Below are 16514 nucleotides of genomic sequence, written 5' to 3'. Positions count from 1 at the left end.
TCTCTGCCTACCCAGCCTGTGATAACGGTTGTTTCATGTGTTTAGCTGCTTGAACTATACTACCAACTACAAGCCAGCTTATCCATAATTATTTTTAAAATCTGTCTCTTGTTAGTCCCTTGAACTTTGTAGTGTGCAAATTTCTGTAGTGGTCCAAGAACTTAGCCATGTGGAACACCACATGTTATTTGTTTTGAGAAATTCTCATGTATTTTGACCATTTTTGAAAGCACTGTCTGTGAACTGCCAGGCGAAGGGGAACAAATAGAGCTTTAAGTTTCCATGAAATAACTGGCCTTGTTGAGACTAAGAGTTTGAAATTTAATGTTTATTTCTCTGACATGGAAGTGGTTTTCTTTCCCCCAAAAATCACACAGTGTGAGCGTGATACTCATTGCGCTGGTCACTCAGCTATGAATGTCAGTCACCATGTTAAAATTAAATGTGCATCCAATGTGTGGGACCCATGTGTCTCTACATACATATGCAGACACATACTGCACATTTTGAACACATGTACTCATGAAGAAAACACTCGTCTCTGGCTGTGTCTTTCTGTCTCTTAAATATTTTATATCTTCCTATTTTTTTTCCATTCCCATCATGGTGCCAACCACTTGTTTTGGTCTTATATGATGCTTCTCTCTCCATAAACCTTCGCCTGTTCATCTCTTTCTTCCACCAACCCATCAATGCGAGACACACACACACACACACACACACACATGCACAAACAGCCCACGCTGCTGCTCTTGACCGCAGTGTGTTCAGAGACAGTCAAATCCCATCGCTGCCATCTCTCTGGTGAACCTCTCGCAGAGCGCTTTTATCTAGTCGAATTAATGCAGTTGTTCTTTTCAGGTCAATAGTTAAACACATAAAAGTGCAATTACATTTGAATGGGTAGCACCATTTCGCTGGGGGACTGCGTTAACAGTGTTAAAATTGCATGCCGTTCTTGTGGGAGGTGCTCCATCCGTTGACCTCAAAGGAAATATGAAGTTTGCGATGCATGCTGCCAGACATTTCACACTATAGGTCTTGCATTAAGGAATTCATTAGTAAATAAGACACTTATTGGACTTATTATTTTATTCTCACGTATGGAAAGGAAGACCAGACGGGAGAGCGTGACAATCATCAGGCCTGCTTCCATATGAAACTGTGCATTAGTCTCTCTTTGTTGCTCAGAAAGACAAATTGCCTGATTCGGTGACGTGGCCCACATGAGCCTTGAAGTTTACTTCTAAGTCAAGATGACACCAATGATTCTTGACTGATGGATAAGGGTATGCACTGTTGAATTCATTTCATAGTATGTCAGTTTTTCTCTCTATGCCGTACAACCTTTAAGATATTTCAGTTTTATCCTGACTGAGCTGCAAAACATTTTGAGATTTTCTAAAATACACATTAAAAATACTGTTAATGGGTCAGTTGTCTTTAGGAGACAGCCACATAAAGAACCTGTCCTCCCCTCAAAAACAACCCCATAGGTGGAAACATCAGTTCAATTCCATGCATCATGTTTTTGCTTAAATTATGTCTGTTCCAGTAGTCTTGTTGTCCTCGTAACTACTAAACTTCTGCTAAATGCTGTCTTTTTTGGTCATTTTGTGTCTTTTTTCTAGTCGTTTTGTTTCTTTTTTGTCATTTTTGGTCATTTTGTCTCTTTTTTTGGGTCATTTTGTCTCTTTTTTGTCATTTTGTGTGTTTTTTTGGTCATTTTATATAATTTTTCTAGTTATTTTGTGTCTTTTTGTGTCTTTTTTGGTCATTGTTGTGTCTTTTTTTGACGTCGTGAAGAAGTCGTGCTCCGACGCTTTCATGGACTCCAGAGGGTTAAAATTCAATGTTTTTTGTCTGCCTACCCAGCCTGTGATAACGGTTGTAACTACTAAACTTCTGCCATTTTTGTGCAGTTATTTACTGTTTGAACTATCTTTTATAACCTCTAACAGGAACTTTTTTTGCCCTAACCTCAGAGATGTGATTTTGTAGGCTTTTACACCAGCTAACCTTATGTATATGTACTGTATAATGACGTGTGCTATTTTTAGACAATCTGCTCTGTTCCAGCAAAACGCTCAAATGTGGTCATTTTGGGTGGAATTGACAGCTGACCTATTCTCGTTCAGGTTGGAGATCTTGTTGACATAAAGCGGTGTGTCTTCAGCATAGCTATGGACAGAAATGACCTTTCCAATGAGGAATATTTAGGGCCTTTTCTTAACCCTCTGGAGTCTCCAAAAGCTCCAAATCCAGACTTCTTCATCACATCCAGACTAGAAAACAAAGCAGCGTGGAGCCCTACTGTAAATTTACCTCTAAAGTTCTGGCTGTAAACTCCATGAGGCCAGTTTCAGTTTGATGATGATATACCAAGTAAAACTGGAGACAAGCTCAAATATATTTAGTATAAAATGATAGAACTGGATGGAACCCTCTTATATGTTAGATTTGACACCTTTGTTCACATTTGCAACATTTAAAATTCTTTATTGAGCATGATAGTGTTTTGAAAGTAAAGAAAAGATTCAAAATCACATTTTATGTTGGACTAAAGGACTAAAAAAGACACAAAATGACCGAAAAAGAGTCAAAATGACCAAAAAAGACACAAAAAGACACAAACTAGACACAAAAAAGACATGAAAAGGATTCAAAAATGGACAGAATAGCCCCAGACTCCATAGAGTTAAACCCAGCACAATGTTGCACACAGTACATTGGTAGATTGATTGCTGATGCAGTTGTCATTTCCATATCTAGTGTCCACCTTTTGTAACTAGCAAATATGCTTGCGATCATCTGTCAGTCTTCAAATGAGGTGTGGTCATGTGCATGTGTTGGAAAATTGCTATCCTGAGGCAGGATGAAGCATTAATGCCATTGACCAAGCAAAGCCTGCATTAAAGTCAATGTCAGTTTTAAACCTATATTTCAGTTTACACTTGCGTTATGTGAAGTGATACCCAGCCTGTGATAACTGTGGTTTAATATGTTTAGTTGCTCTGGAGGGAGCTTCCCAAAGAGCTTGAACCATACTACCAACTACAAGCCAGCATATCCATAAATCTTTTCAAAATATGTCTCTTGTTAGTCCCTCAAACTTTGTAGTGTAATACAAAATTTCTGCAATAGTGGTCCAAGAACGTAGCCTTGCGGAACACCACACGTTATTTGTTTTGAGAAATGATCATGCATTTTAACTATTTTTGCAAGCACTCTGTGATATTCACAAGAGATTAAAAAAACAAACATATTTTGACTATTGAAGAAACATTAGAGAATTTATGTTTTAAGCTCCATGTTGTCTGATGTGTGTTGTGTCGACTATTTATGTATTGACTATTTGTTGTGGGCAATGTCGGCCGTATGAACCACGACAACCTGCTGCTCAAAATGAGTTGCCCCTTGTGGGATTATTCAAGTTGTTTGAATTGAATTGAATTGAATTGAATTGAATTGACTTGAATTGAATTGAATTGAATTGAATTGAATTGAATTGAATTGAATTGAATTTTCAGTGTTTGCATTTATGTACTTGAGTCTTCTAATATCTTTGACATGGACAAATATGACCACAAGCAATCATTTTGACTTACTGGATCAACATTTTGAACACAAAAAACACACAAAAACACAAAAAATTACAAAAAAACACACATAAAACACATAAAACATGAAAAACAAACCAAAAACACACACAAAATTACAAAAAACACAATCAAACACACTCAAAACACACCAAAAACACAATAAAAATACAAAACACACACACACACACACACTGTAACTGTCTGTCATTGTGATTTCTCTTCATGTCTACCCACCCACAAACATACAAGGCAAATTCATGCCCTTTTGCGAACAAATTTCCCTTTTTCTTGTCTTTCACCTACATTCGAGTGCACGCAGATACACACATACACTACATCTGGGATCTGCAAGCATTTCCTTGGCAACAGTGGGGACTGGAGGGCAAGGATGGAAGTGTGCAGCAGCAGATGATGGATGGGAGGGGAGATCACCTATTTGTAGAGCAAAGGCAGAGATTTGCTGTCCTGACATCTCCTGTCGGCAACTGAGCAACTGAGCAGGTGATTGACGCATCGCTGTGTGGCAACACGAGCGGCGTCTGGAAGCTCGGAAAACGTCTCCTCCTGAAGCTTATTGTTGGCTGTTTATCAATGTTGTCTTAAGTGCGTCTTCATTTTTTCAGTAGGGCTGAAGAGCCGTGAAGAGGCTGTGGCCTCTGAAGTGGCTCTTTTTCATCAAGTATTTCCATTCACTGATTCGTGCATCATCTAATTCAGCCTAGGCTACAAATTTAGACACTCTTGACATTTTCTTTTTCTATCTATGTACTTTTATGCCAGCCATCATCTATCATGACGAAGGAACAGATACACTGATGGATGATGGCGTATGAAATAGATGTCATTCATTCTCTCATCATCTAACATCCATCACTCCAAGTCATTTATCCATCATCTCTGCAAACACCGTGTACACTCTTTAATTTGTTCACTCTTTCACTCACTTTCAATCCTTAGAAGTCTAAGCATTCACATTACTTAACCCTTTGGAGTTTGGGGCTATTTTGTCGGTTTTTGACTGCCTGTATATAGACCACTTAAAAATCTTTACCATGACGTGTTGGTATCATTGTTTTCAGCACAACCTCACCTATATGACCTGATTTTTTTTTCATTTTGACTTACTGGATCATCATTTTGAACACAAAAAACACACAAAAACACAAAAAAATTACAAAAAATACACAAAAACACAAAAAAAATACAAAAAACACACATAAAACACATGAAACATGAAAAACAAACCAAAAACACACACAAAATTACAAAAAACACATACAAACACACTCAAAACACACCAAAAACACAATAAAAATACAAAAAAACACACAAAAATGACAAAAAACACAAAAAAAACCCCACAAAGAAATTATAAAAAACACAGATAAAAACACAAAGAAATTACAAAAACCAACAATAAAAACAAAAACCAACAACAAAAAAAAACGGTAAACACAAAAGATTGCATTACAAATGCTAAATGCACAAAGCTAAATTAGAAAAATCTCTGCAAAAAAAGTAAAATCATGTTACTACACTTTCTGCAAATTTATGTAGTGGTCCAAGAACTTAGACTTATGGAACACCACACGTTATTTGTTTTGAGAAATTATCATGTATTTTGACTATTTTTGAAAGCACTGCCTGTGATACTCACAAGAGATAAAAAAAAAACACATATCAGACTATTGAAAAAACATTAGAGAATATTTGTTTAATTTAATACTTTATTATCAAACAGGAAGTAGTCTAAGCTGTGAGAGTGAACTTGTGCAACCTGACAACCTTTAGCTTCCTTATAAAACCACTAACTGATTATTCTATTCCTTTCTTCTGATGCTGGATCTGTTATTTTGCAGGGCCTTCCATAGTTCATAGTGGGCATAGTTTTTGCCAGTGAAATAGTTTCTTTCTCAAGCTTTTCTTAAAAACAGTTTGTGAGGGCCGACAGAGTGGAGCTGACATTCACCAACCACATTTTCCCCAAATCTTGTCTGGATTCAAATTAGTGACCTTCTGGTTACAAGCCCACTGATCAAGCCAACTGGTAATTTAATTGATGCTCAAGGCATGTTTAGCGCCTTGAGCATCAATGAGGGGCTCATTACTGCCAACCCTGAGCCAAGCCTGTGTGTGTGTGTGTGTGTGTGTGTGTGTGTGTGTGTGTGAGAGAGAGAGAGAGAGAGAGAGAATGAATATGTTTTTAGCATGCGTCTTTCTCCGTGTGGACTACACTGCAAAAAAAGAAAAGTTGGGTAAACTCAAAATTTCAAGGCAACAAACTTCGATAAAATTTTAAGTTAGGCAATTAAACTAAATATTTTAAGTTTTGTTTTTGAGTTTGCTCAACCCTGAATTCAGATTTTTGTCAAATCAACTGTAAGTTGTACTAACTTATAATTTTACATTGTAATAACTTTTAATCCTTACTTCTGCTAACTTCTGCAATGTGCTGAATTGTTAGATTGTAACGCCGCTATGAAAAAATGTCAGCTAATGTTGCGACCACAAGTTTGAGTTAGCATTGATACGCTAATGGCTACTCTTGTAGCTGTAACAAGCAGCGCCGCTAGCATTAGTTAGCCGCTAGCATCACTTAGCCGCTAGCTTTTGCTAATGACCGAATTTCAAAACAAAGAAATAAGAGTTATCAGAACTATTGTCCCTTGTTGTGAACCCCAACTTAAAGATATAAGTAACAACAACTCACCAACTTGTTTTTGAGCAGACAACTGGCTTCCTTTGTTGTGCTAACTTACATTATTGCCCTAAATGTCAATAATTTATATTTCCAAGTTTTACCAACTTAAATCACTGTCTTAGGCCAAAAAATACAAGTCAGCTTTTTTGCAGTGTTGATACGCTAATGGCTACTCTTGTAGCTGTAACAAGCAGCGCCACTAGCATCAGTTAGCCGCTAGCATCGGTTAGCCGCTAGCATCATTTAGCCGCTAGCATCAGTTAGCCGCTAGCTTTTGCTAATGACCGAATTTCCCAACAAAGAAATAAGAGTTATCAGAACTATTGTCCCTTGTTGTGAACCCCAACTTAAAGATATAAGTAACAACAACTCACCAACTTGTTTTTGAGCAGACAACTGGCTTCCTTTGTTGTGCTAACTTACATTATTGCCCTAAATGTCAATAATTTATATTTCCAAGTTTTACCGACTTAAATCACTGTTTTAGGCCAAAAAATACAAGTTGGCTTTTTTGCAGTGTAGTCCGTGTTTTGAGTGCATCCTAGCAACAGTTTCCTCTGCTGCTGGGCTGTGCAGAAGGATTTGCACCCCAGCATTTAGCCTCTCTGACCCAGAATGCATCCTCATCTTCCCGCAGAGTTTCTCCCCTTTGTTCCACTGAGCTGATAGCGGCGCTGAGCTGAAACCGACTTAAAGCTATCGGAGTCAATAAGACAGGAGAGTGGAGGCCCGGGGTAAAATCCCCAGTCCTGCTGCTGGAGGGGAGGAGAAACTCCTCCGTCTCTGTGATTGAATACCTGTCTATCTACTGTAATTGCCTGACTGTTTCAGTGTCTTTCTGAATGTCTCGCTGCCTTTCTATCTCTCTAAGTACTGTCCAGCTGACTGTGTTTGCTCTAACTTATCAAGCTTGTTTTTCTTCACGTTTATATATATATATATATATATATATATATATATACACTGTAAAAAAAGATAAACAAAAGCTACTCAATAAATGTCGGCAACAGATTGCACACAATATTATTAATTAAATCTAATTAATAACAACTAAACAGGAAGTGCCTGTCAATTAAAAACAGACTAATTCTATTGTGTTGGATTCATTCAAAATTCTCTTGATTTAGAATTACATACACATAAAGTTTTAATTATTATATTTAATGTGATCAGAATAAGTGGATTCTATCTCAAACATTTTATATGAAAGTTACTTAAACAACTGCCTCAAAATCAAGGATGATCAGAAACAAGTTGACTGACGAAAACCTGGAATACTGAATGATGAAAATAATTTATCGCAAAGATATAGAATATAAAAACTCAGCTGGGTCAGTTTACAGCAGGGGTCTCAAACTCAAAAATTACCTGGGGGTACAAAAATTATTTTTTAAAAAGACACAAAATGACCCAAAAAAGACACAAAATGTCAAAAAAAGACAAAAATTTACCATAAAAATACACAAAATTATTTTAAAAAGTCACAAAATTACCAAAAAAAGACACAAAATGATTAAAAAAGACACAAAATTATTTTAAAAAGACACAAAATTACCAAAAAAAAGGGCATTCAAAGCCATTGAAAGCCATGGCAACTATGGCTAAATATGGACATAATTACACCAAAATGTGACATATTTGGACTCCATTTACAATCCCAGCAGTCAGTATAAGCTTGTTTTTCTTCACATTCATGTATATATATATATACCTCCCTTAGTGGGACTGCAGTTAAGATATGTAGTGGATTTGTTTGCTTCTATATATTTGTGGTCATAGTTCAGCACAGTTGGGGATGTTGGATAATGCACTCCTGCAACACTGGAGGAAGTCAACCATTTATTACAGAGCTTTTGTTTTGTTGTCCTACATATTTCTTCATTAAACAATCCGCACTTATGAATTCACTCCCACAAACTCATTAATATGGCTTTTTTTCTGATCATTGCTTTTCTATTTGCCTCCCAGTCTTAATCAAACTCATCCCCACACTGTAATAAAGAAAAAAAAAATTACAACAAGCACTTACCATCAAAATAATTGCCTGCATACATTTGTTCTGCCTCCTTGAATTTCATATTGTTTTCCTCCAACGGTCATGCATGCGGCCTGATATTCCAGATTGCGGTGCCTTTTGAAGCCATACACTCATTGAGAGTTGCTCTCGGGACGAGGCGGGGAGGGGAGGGGGTAGTTTGGAGTCGGAGCTACGTGAACAAACTAATTAAGACATTTTCTCTACCCACTAAACAATCAACAACCGGATTTAACCATTGATCTCCCCCTGGCCGCCAACTGCACACCCAGCCAATGTGCAAACCAAGCATTTACTTGTAATGAAAAAGCAAAGCGTGCTCGAGTTTTGCACGTTATTGTCGGTATTATGCAATATCTGTTTGTTAATTATGCATATTGGTGACAGAGGCCATGGGAAATACTGCTACTGTCCAGGGCAAAATGCCAGCAAGGAGCCAATTAACCCTGTAAAAGGTTTAGATACAGCAATATATCTTTGCACTTTAGTTTCCAATACAATAAAATATGTAATCTAATATAAGGCTAAGGCTAGAATGTGTAAATCATGTGTAGTTTAAAGTTATATTGTGAAAATTTTAATTGAGGTTCCTCTCAAGACATTCCTCTCAAAAACAGAGCTGTTTTGACTACCACTCTGACCCAATGTTGTAATACTGCAACAATTATAAAACAAGCTCTAAATAAAATGTAGGGAATATTTTCCACAATAACTACATATGTTCATGTTCTAGACACTGTAATAAACACAAAAAAATAATATTCAAAGCATTTTACTTACTTGAATCAGATGAATCCAGTCCAGTAAATTAAAGGGATGTTGCTCGGGAAAAAAATGGAGGTTGTGCAACTTTTTGACCTGAGGGCGGGCCTTATATACAAATGTTGGATCCAATCGCATTGTGAGTACAAACAATAGGACCCAATGATCATGTGTATCATGTACCAAAAAAAAATGGGGATTGTAGAACCTGATAATGTAATAAATTCCCGATAATGTAATAACCCCAATAATGTAACAAAAATCTGCACTTGAGTCCACTGAAAATGTAATAAAACCTGATAATGTAATAACTTTCCGATAATGTAATAAAGTGCATTTCCCAATAATGTAATACACTTTTCTTTCTTTTTTTTTTTTTAACCAATAATGTAATAAAGTATAACATTAATGGAGGTTACTACATTATCAGGTTAGCCTTCATTTCCCAAGTCCTGATAATGTAATAATTCCCCAATATTGTAATAATTTAACAGCAGACCACCCATTACTTGGGTTCAAGTGGTGATACTGTGTATCAACTCTAGCTCAAGAGCTCTAGCGCCACCAACAGGTCAAAGTTGAATGTTTATTCACTTTTGACCCGTTCATCCATTTTTCACAAAGTGTGTGACAAAGAGTGTTGGTCATTGTGTGTATTTTTTGTCATTTTTAGTCATTTTGTGTCTTTTTTGGTCATGTTGTGTCTTGTGTCTTTTTTAGTAATTTTGTGTCTTTTTTTTAGTAATTTTGTGTCTTTTTTGGGGTCATTTTCTGTCTTTTTTTAGTCTTTTTGTGTATTTTTTTGGTCATTCTGTCAGTTTTTAGTCATTTTGTGTCTTTTCTCGGTCATTGTGTGTCTTTTAAAGCCATTAAAAGCCATGACAACTATGGCTAAATATGGACAGGATGTATCACTGGAACCCTTGGGCCAATCTGAGCTAAATGTTTTTTTTCGGCCATATTGGATTTTCCGCCATCTTTGATTTGATCAAAAACCTTCCATTAACATTATACTTTATTACATTATTGGTAAAAAAGTGTATTACATTATTGGGAAATGTACTTTATTACATTATCGGGAAGTTATTACATTATCAGGTTTTATTACATTTTCAATGGACTCAAGTGCAGATTTTTATTACATTATCGGGAATTCATTCTACAGGGATAACCAAAATTGTTGTGATTCTGCAACACTGGGTCTTACAGGGTTATTAAATATTTTTCCAGCAACTTGAACTTGGTGGTGTCACAGTGCAGATTAGTGTGTTGTTGGTGCAGCACGTTTCCAAATGCAGCATGTGTGCGAGAAGCGTTTCAAGATGGTGGAGCCCTGTGGATGGCGTTGAGGGTCACTTGTTGTGACAGTGTTGAACAGAGAGTGTTTTATTTTCCCGTTTGTTTGTACAATGTGTTTGAGAGTGTGAATGCTGCTCACGTCCAGCTGGAATTAGTGGAAACACCTTGTCTCACTTGTTTACCACACACAAGAATCCTGGCAATTGCTTTTGGCTCAGTTGTTACTTAAATTCAACTCTTTTGTTTGCATTTCCAGATTAGATCCATGAAAAATTGCGGTTGTAGCCGTGTGTCCTGCTGATGAGTGTGGCTCAAGTTTTTAAGGCGTGAGGACACATTTCCTTGAGCGATTAAGGATGGAGAGCATATCTAAAGGTCCACTGTCACTGGGAGATAACCAGAGATAGAATAAAGGCCATGCTGCATTCCCATTATCCTACTGGGAAGTCATGTGCAGGAAAGAGTCTTACATCTGGTTTGAGTATGAAGCTGTACAGCAGGGGTCTCAAACTCAAATTACCTGGGGGCCGCTGAAGGCAGTATCAAAATGACCAAAAAAAGACACAAAATGACTAAAAAAGACACAAAATGACAGAAAAAAAACACTAATTTACTTAAAAAAGACACAGAATGACCAAAAAATACACATAATTACCAAAAAAGACACTAAATTACTTTACAAAGAAACAGAATGACCAAAAAAATACACAGAATTACCAAAAAAGACACATAATTATTAAAAAAGGCACAAAATGACCCAAAAAAGACACAAAATGACTGAAAAAGACACAAAATTACAGAAAAAATTATATTACTTAAAAAAAGAAACAAAATGACCAAAAAAAGACACAAAATTATTTAAAAAAGACACAAAATTACTTAAAAAGACAAAATTATTTTAAAAAGACAAAATTGTTAAAAAAGACACAAAATTATTAAAAATGACACACAATTATTGGTTCCCAAACCAAAGCAAGGTAGGACAAAGACTCCGAGTGAAGTACAATTACAACCATGTTATTAAACAGAATATTTAGATGATAATTATTCATTTGGGTCTTGCCCTAAAAGTGCTTAAAGCCGTGTTTGTGCTGGTGTTAAACATCTAAAACATGCAATAAAAAAACAAACCTGTAATTTAGACATGCATGAACAGATAAGGATGAGACCCCGAGGCCATAGTTAAGATGGGCTCTTATGGGGGACGAGCATAGTGGCAAGTGTTCAGGAGAAACCAGATAAAAGTCCAGACAGTACAAGCTGCAGACATATTGGAGTCTCCATTAGGCTTCATTTGATGTTTATGACGAGCTAGATGTGTCATACACATATCATTTCCCTTCGTCGGTGTGACTTCTCCTTATAAGTCTCTACTGAGGCTCCTTCACTGTTGTTGTGATGCTGGATTTGTATTTAATTGTTTATGTTAACTGTGTTTAAATGTTGTAACTTGTCTCTTTTTATGCTGCTTTCTTGTCTAGGTCTCTCTTGGAAATGAGATTTTTTTATTCTCAATGAGACTTTGTTACGACCCGGCCTGTTTGGAGAGCAGTAACATGTGATTGAGATAAGAAATGAGGTGGAATGCAACACTGGGCAGTTCTGGTTAAGGTCAAGCATTTATTTAACCAAAGAGAGAATGAATGCTCTTGCACAAGAAAATATACCAAAAAGAGGCTATACGGGGCTGACAAATAACCAAAGTACTATACAAAGTTGAATAAATTAAGCTCTAAAGTACAAAAAGAGGTCAGCACCCATAAGCTTTCAAAAACAACAAACAAAACAAACTAATATTTAAACAAAGGATGTCCAACTCTTGGTTCTCTGAATCTAACAAATTTACAAACTAACATAAGATAACTTACAAAGATTCCCAAAAACATTACCTGAACCACTCAGACAGGCAAGCTTACCTGGTTAAATAAAGGATATAATAAAAATACGGGGTTGTTTGTGATGGCAGATCTAGAGAGGATGAAGTGATCCAGCACACAGAAAACAGGTTGGATGCATAACTCATGCTTTAGCTGAGTTATATACAGAGTTATGAGTACATGCATTTTGAGGACATTGAAAGCCATTAAAAGCCATGGCAACGATGGCTAAAAATGGACATATTTACACCAAAAAGTGACGTATTCTGACTCCATTTACCATCCCAGCAGCAGTCGGTATGAAGGTGAAAACCCAGGTACTCTACTGAGGCTCCTTCACTGTCGTTGTGATGCTGCATTTGTATTAAATTGTTTATGATAACTGTGTTTAACTCTATGGATTCTTGGGCTATTTTGTCCATTTTTTAATACTTTTCATGTTGTTTCGTGTCTTTGTAAGTCATTTTGTGTCTTTTTTTTGGTCATTTTGTGTCTTTTTGTGTCTTTTTTTTAGTCACTTTTTGGTCACTTTGTGTCTTTTTTGGTCATTTTTAGTTATTTTGTGTCTTTTTTTGGTCATTTTGTGTCTTTTTTAGTCATTTTGTGTCTTTTTTTAGTCATTTTGTGTCCTTTTTGGTCATTTTGTGTCCTTTTTTAGTCATTTTGTGTCTTTTTTTGGTCATTTTGTTTATTTTTGTGTCTTTTTTGGTCATTTTGTGTCTTTTTTTAATCATTTTGTGTCTTTTTTTAGTCATTTTGTGTCTTTTTGTGTCTTTTTTAGTCATTTTGTGTCTTTTTTTGGTCATTTTGTGTCTTTTTTTAGTCATTTTGTGTCTTTTTGTGTCTTTTTTAGTTATTTTGTGTCTTTTTTTGTCATTTTGTGTCTTTTTTTTGTTATTTTGTGTCTTCTTGTGTCTTTTTTTGCGTCATTTTCTGTCTTTTTTTAATCTTTTTGTGTATTTTTTTGGTCATTCTGTCTGTTTTTAGTCATTTTCTGTCTTTTTGGGTCATTTTCTGTCTTTTAAAGCCATTAAAAGCCATGGCAACGATGGCTAAAAATGGACATATTTCCACCAAAAAGTGACGTATTCCGACTCCATTTACCATCCCAGCAGCAGTCAGTGTGAAGGTGAAAGCAGGTACTTGTATCTTGCTTAACCAGGGCTGAGACGTCCTGCTGGCATTTTGTCATAATAACCGCTTTGTTTGTCTGTCAGTTTGTCCGTTGCCCTACTTTGCCAGCAGCATCTTTTTGTGCAAACAATTTGAATTTGAGACACGGCCTCCTCCTCGCCGAGCGATATGCCTCCTGCGGTGAGAGGCAGGATTAATTTCTCTCCCTGACTCCCACTGCACATGCAGGAAGATAGAGAGGGAGCAGTGAGGGTGAGGGGGATGGGGGATTGTGCAGGTAATACCACCGCTACCTATTATCCAAGGAGTATCATTTAATCGGGCCTTTGTGGGACGATATTGTGTTTGGCTGTTTGCGTGCGGTGCTGGCGGGGCGCCTCGTGTCTGATTATGTGTCTCATCGGTTTCAGCCCTGTGTCAGTAATCTGTTTGTAGGGAGATAGAGAACACACAAGCTCTGTAAATAATGCAAATCTGCTACTGGGCTTCACTCCGTCTTCCTTTCCTGCCATCCATCTCTCTGTGGCTTCTTCCCATCTTTATTTGTCTCTCTTTCTTTTCCCCACTCATTCTCCCATAAAAAAGTCAGGATTAGCATTCTCTAAACTCCTGCACAACAATAATCGGAAACCCTCCGTATCCAATTATTCAGCAGACTCTGGATGTGTGGGTGTGACCAAATGAATCAATTCTCTGGATATCGTGGTTAAAAAGACTAAAAAAAAGACAGAAAATGACAAAAAAAAATGACACAAAAAGACAGAAAATGACAAAAAAAAGACACAAAATGCCCCCAAAAAAGACAAAAAGACAGAAAATAACAAAAAAAAGACAGAAAATGACCCAAAAAGACACAAAATGACCAAAAAAGACAGAAAATGACCCAAAAAAGACACAAAATGACTAAAAAAAGACACAAAAAGACACAAAATTACCCCAAAAGACACAAAATGACTAAAAAAAGACACAAAATGACAAAAAAAGACACAAAATTACCCCAAAAAAGACACATAAAGACACAAAATGACTAAAAAAAGACACAAAATGACAAAAAAAGACACAAAATTACCCCAAAAAAGACACATAAAGACACAAAATGACTAAAAAAAGACACAAAATGACCAAAAAGACACAAAATGACCAAAAAAGACACAAAAAGACTAAAAAAAGACACAAAATGGCCAATAAAGACACAAAAAGACAAAGAAAATACACAAACTTACCAAAAAAAAAAGACACAAAATGACTAAAAAAAGACAAAATGACCAAAAAAAGACAAAAAGACACAAAATGACTATCAGTAATCTGTTTGTAGGGAGATAGAGAACACACAAGCTCTGTAAATAATGCAAATCTGCTACTGGGCTTCACTTCGTCTTTCTTTCCTGCCATCCATCTCTCCGTGGCTTCTTCCCATCTTTATTTGTCTCTCTTTCTTTTCCCCACTCATTCTCCCATAAAAAAGTCAGGATTAGCATTCTCTAAACTCCTGCACAACAATAATCGGAAACCCTCCGTATCCAATTATTCAACAGACTCTGTATGTGTGGGTGTGACCAAATGAATCAATTCTCTGGAAATCATGGTTAAAAAGACTAAAAAAAGACACAAAATGACCAAAAAAAGACACTGATTTTGTGGTTGGACGAGGCGATGCATGTTATGATGGCGAGATATATGGCTTTTTATATGGCATTTGCAACATTTAAAATTCTTTATTGAGCATGGTGGTGTTTTGAAAGTAAAAAAAAATATTAAAAATCACATTTTATGTTGGACTAAAGGACTAAAAAAGACAGAAAATGACAAAAAAAAAAGACAGAAAATGACAAAAAAAGACACAAAAATACACAAAAAGATTCAAAATCACATTTTATGTTGGACTAAAGGACTAAAAAAAGACACAAAATGACCAAAAAAAGAAACAAAGTGACTAAAAAAAGACAGAAAAAGACACAAAATGACCAAAAAAAAATACAAAAATGACAAAAAAGACAGAAAGTGACTTAAAAAAGACACAAAATGACAAAAAAGACACAATATGACACAAAAAAGGTCACAAAATGACTAAAAAAGACACAAAATGACTAAAAAAAGACACAAAATGACACAAAAAAGACACAAAATTACCAGAAAAATACACAAAATTACCAAAAAAAAGTAATTAAAGGGACCTTCCACACACAACACGGTAAAGAGCCATTCATATAAAACTCACATTAAACTTTCATATCAAGGTGGGGGCCACAAAATATCATCATGTGGGCCGCTACTGGCCCTTATCTCGGCAGTGTGAAAACCAATCATCAGATGTGTGTCTCAAGATCAGCTGCTGCCCTCAGAGGAAAGAAAAGGATCAAGTGCCTTTCCAATTTAGTGGTTTTGATTTGAACATGCATTGTCTGGCCACGTTAATTAGAAAATTGTGAGGAGGGGAAAGCTGGCAATTAAAAATCACATCAGGGGCCTGGCTGGTTGCAGGATTGCTGAATTAGGTGCAACCTGGAGAAACCCTCTGAGTGTTTATACTGAATGTGTTGTTTCTCCTCCACAGAGATCCTGAGTGGAGGAGTCTATGTCGACAAGAACAAGTTCTTGTGTCACGCCGACACAATCCACTGGCAGGACATCGTCAAAAACCCTCGCATGCATCCAGTGGTGGTGCCCACCAACAGCAGCGTCTCATGTAAGTCACTTTAACACATTTAGGCCTGAAACGGCTGGAAAACATGCCTGTAAAACCTCTGTGATTTTAAAATCAGCCCCTAAAACCTGAAGTTTTTCTGTAAATTCAACAGAAGTGTCAACTCTTCCGACTAAAATAGATTTTTCAGCCTCTGTAGCAGATAGAAATGAAATTCAAAAAGTATTTGAGAGCTTATAGCTGTTATATCTGAGCTCCCTCCGCTATAGTCGTCTTCCAACATGATTTCAGTTCTGGAAAAGTCCCATGATGCATTGCGACACTTCCACATATATTCTCATTTTATGTCTTTTTTTGTCTTTTTTTGTCTTTTTTTGTCATTTTGTGTCTTTTAGTGTCTTTTTTTAGTCATTTTATGTCTTTTTTTAGTAATTTTGTGTCTTTTTTCGTCATTTTGTGT

At 36.3% G+C, this 16514-nt stretch overlaps 1 protein-coding gene across 1 annotated transcript in view; it reads left to right on the top strand.

Moving 5' to 3' along the window:
- Positions 1 to 16514, top strand: part of LOC131978699 (receptor tyrosine-protein kinase erbB-4-like) — a 643267-nt gene that overhangs the window by 412436 nt on the left and 214317 nt on the right. The window contains exon 4 of the mRNA XM_059342409.1: positions 15965 to 16096. Within this exon, the coding sequence (XP_059198392.1) occupies positions 15965 to 16096 (132 nt within the window). The remainder of the gene's footprint in view (positions 1 to 15964; positions 16097 to 16514) is intronic.

This window comes from Centropristis striata, chromosome 10, assembly GCF_030273125.1.
Source record: "Centropristis striata isolate RG_2023a ecotype Rhode Island chromosome 10, C.striata_1.0, whole genome shotgun sequence".
Lineage (NCBI taxonomy): Eukaryota > Metazoa > Chordata > Actinopteri > Perciformes > Serranidae > Centropristis > Centropristis striata.
The sequence above is the reverse complement of the archived record's forward strand: the minus strand, read 5'-3'. Positions and strand labels throughout refer to the sequence as shown.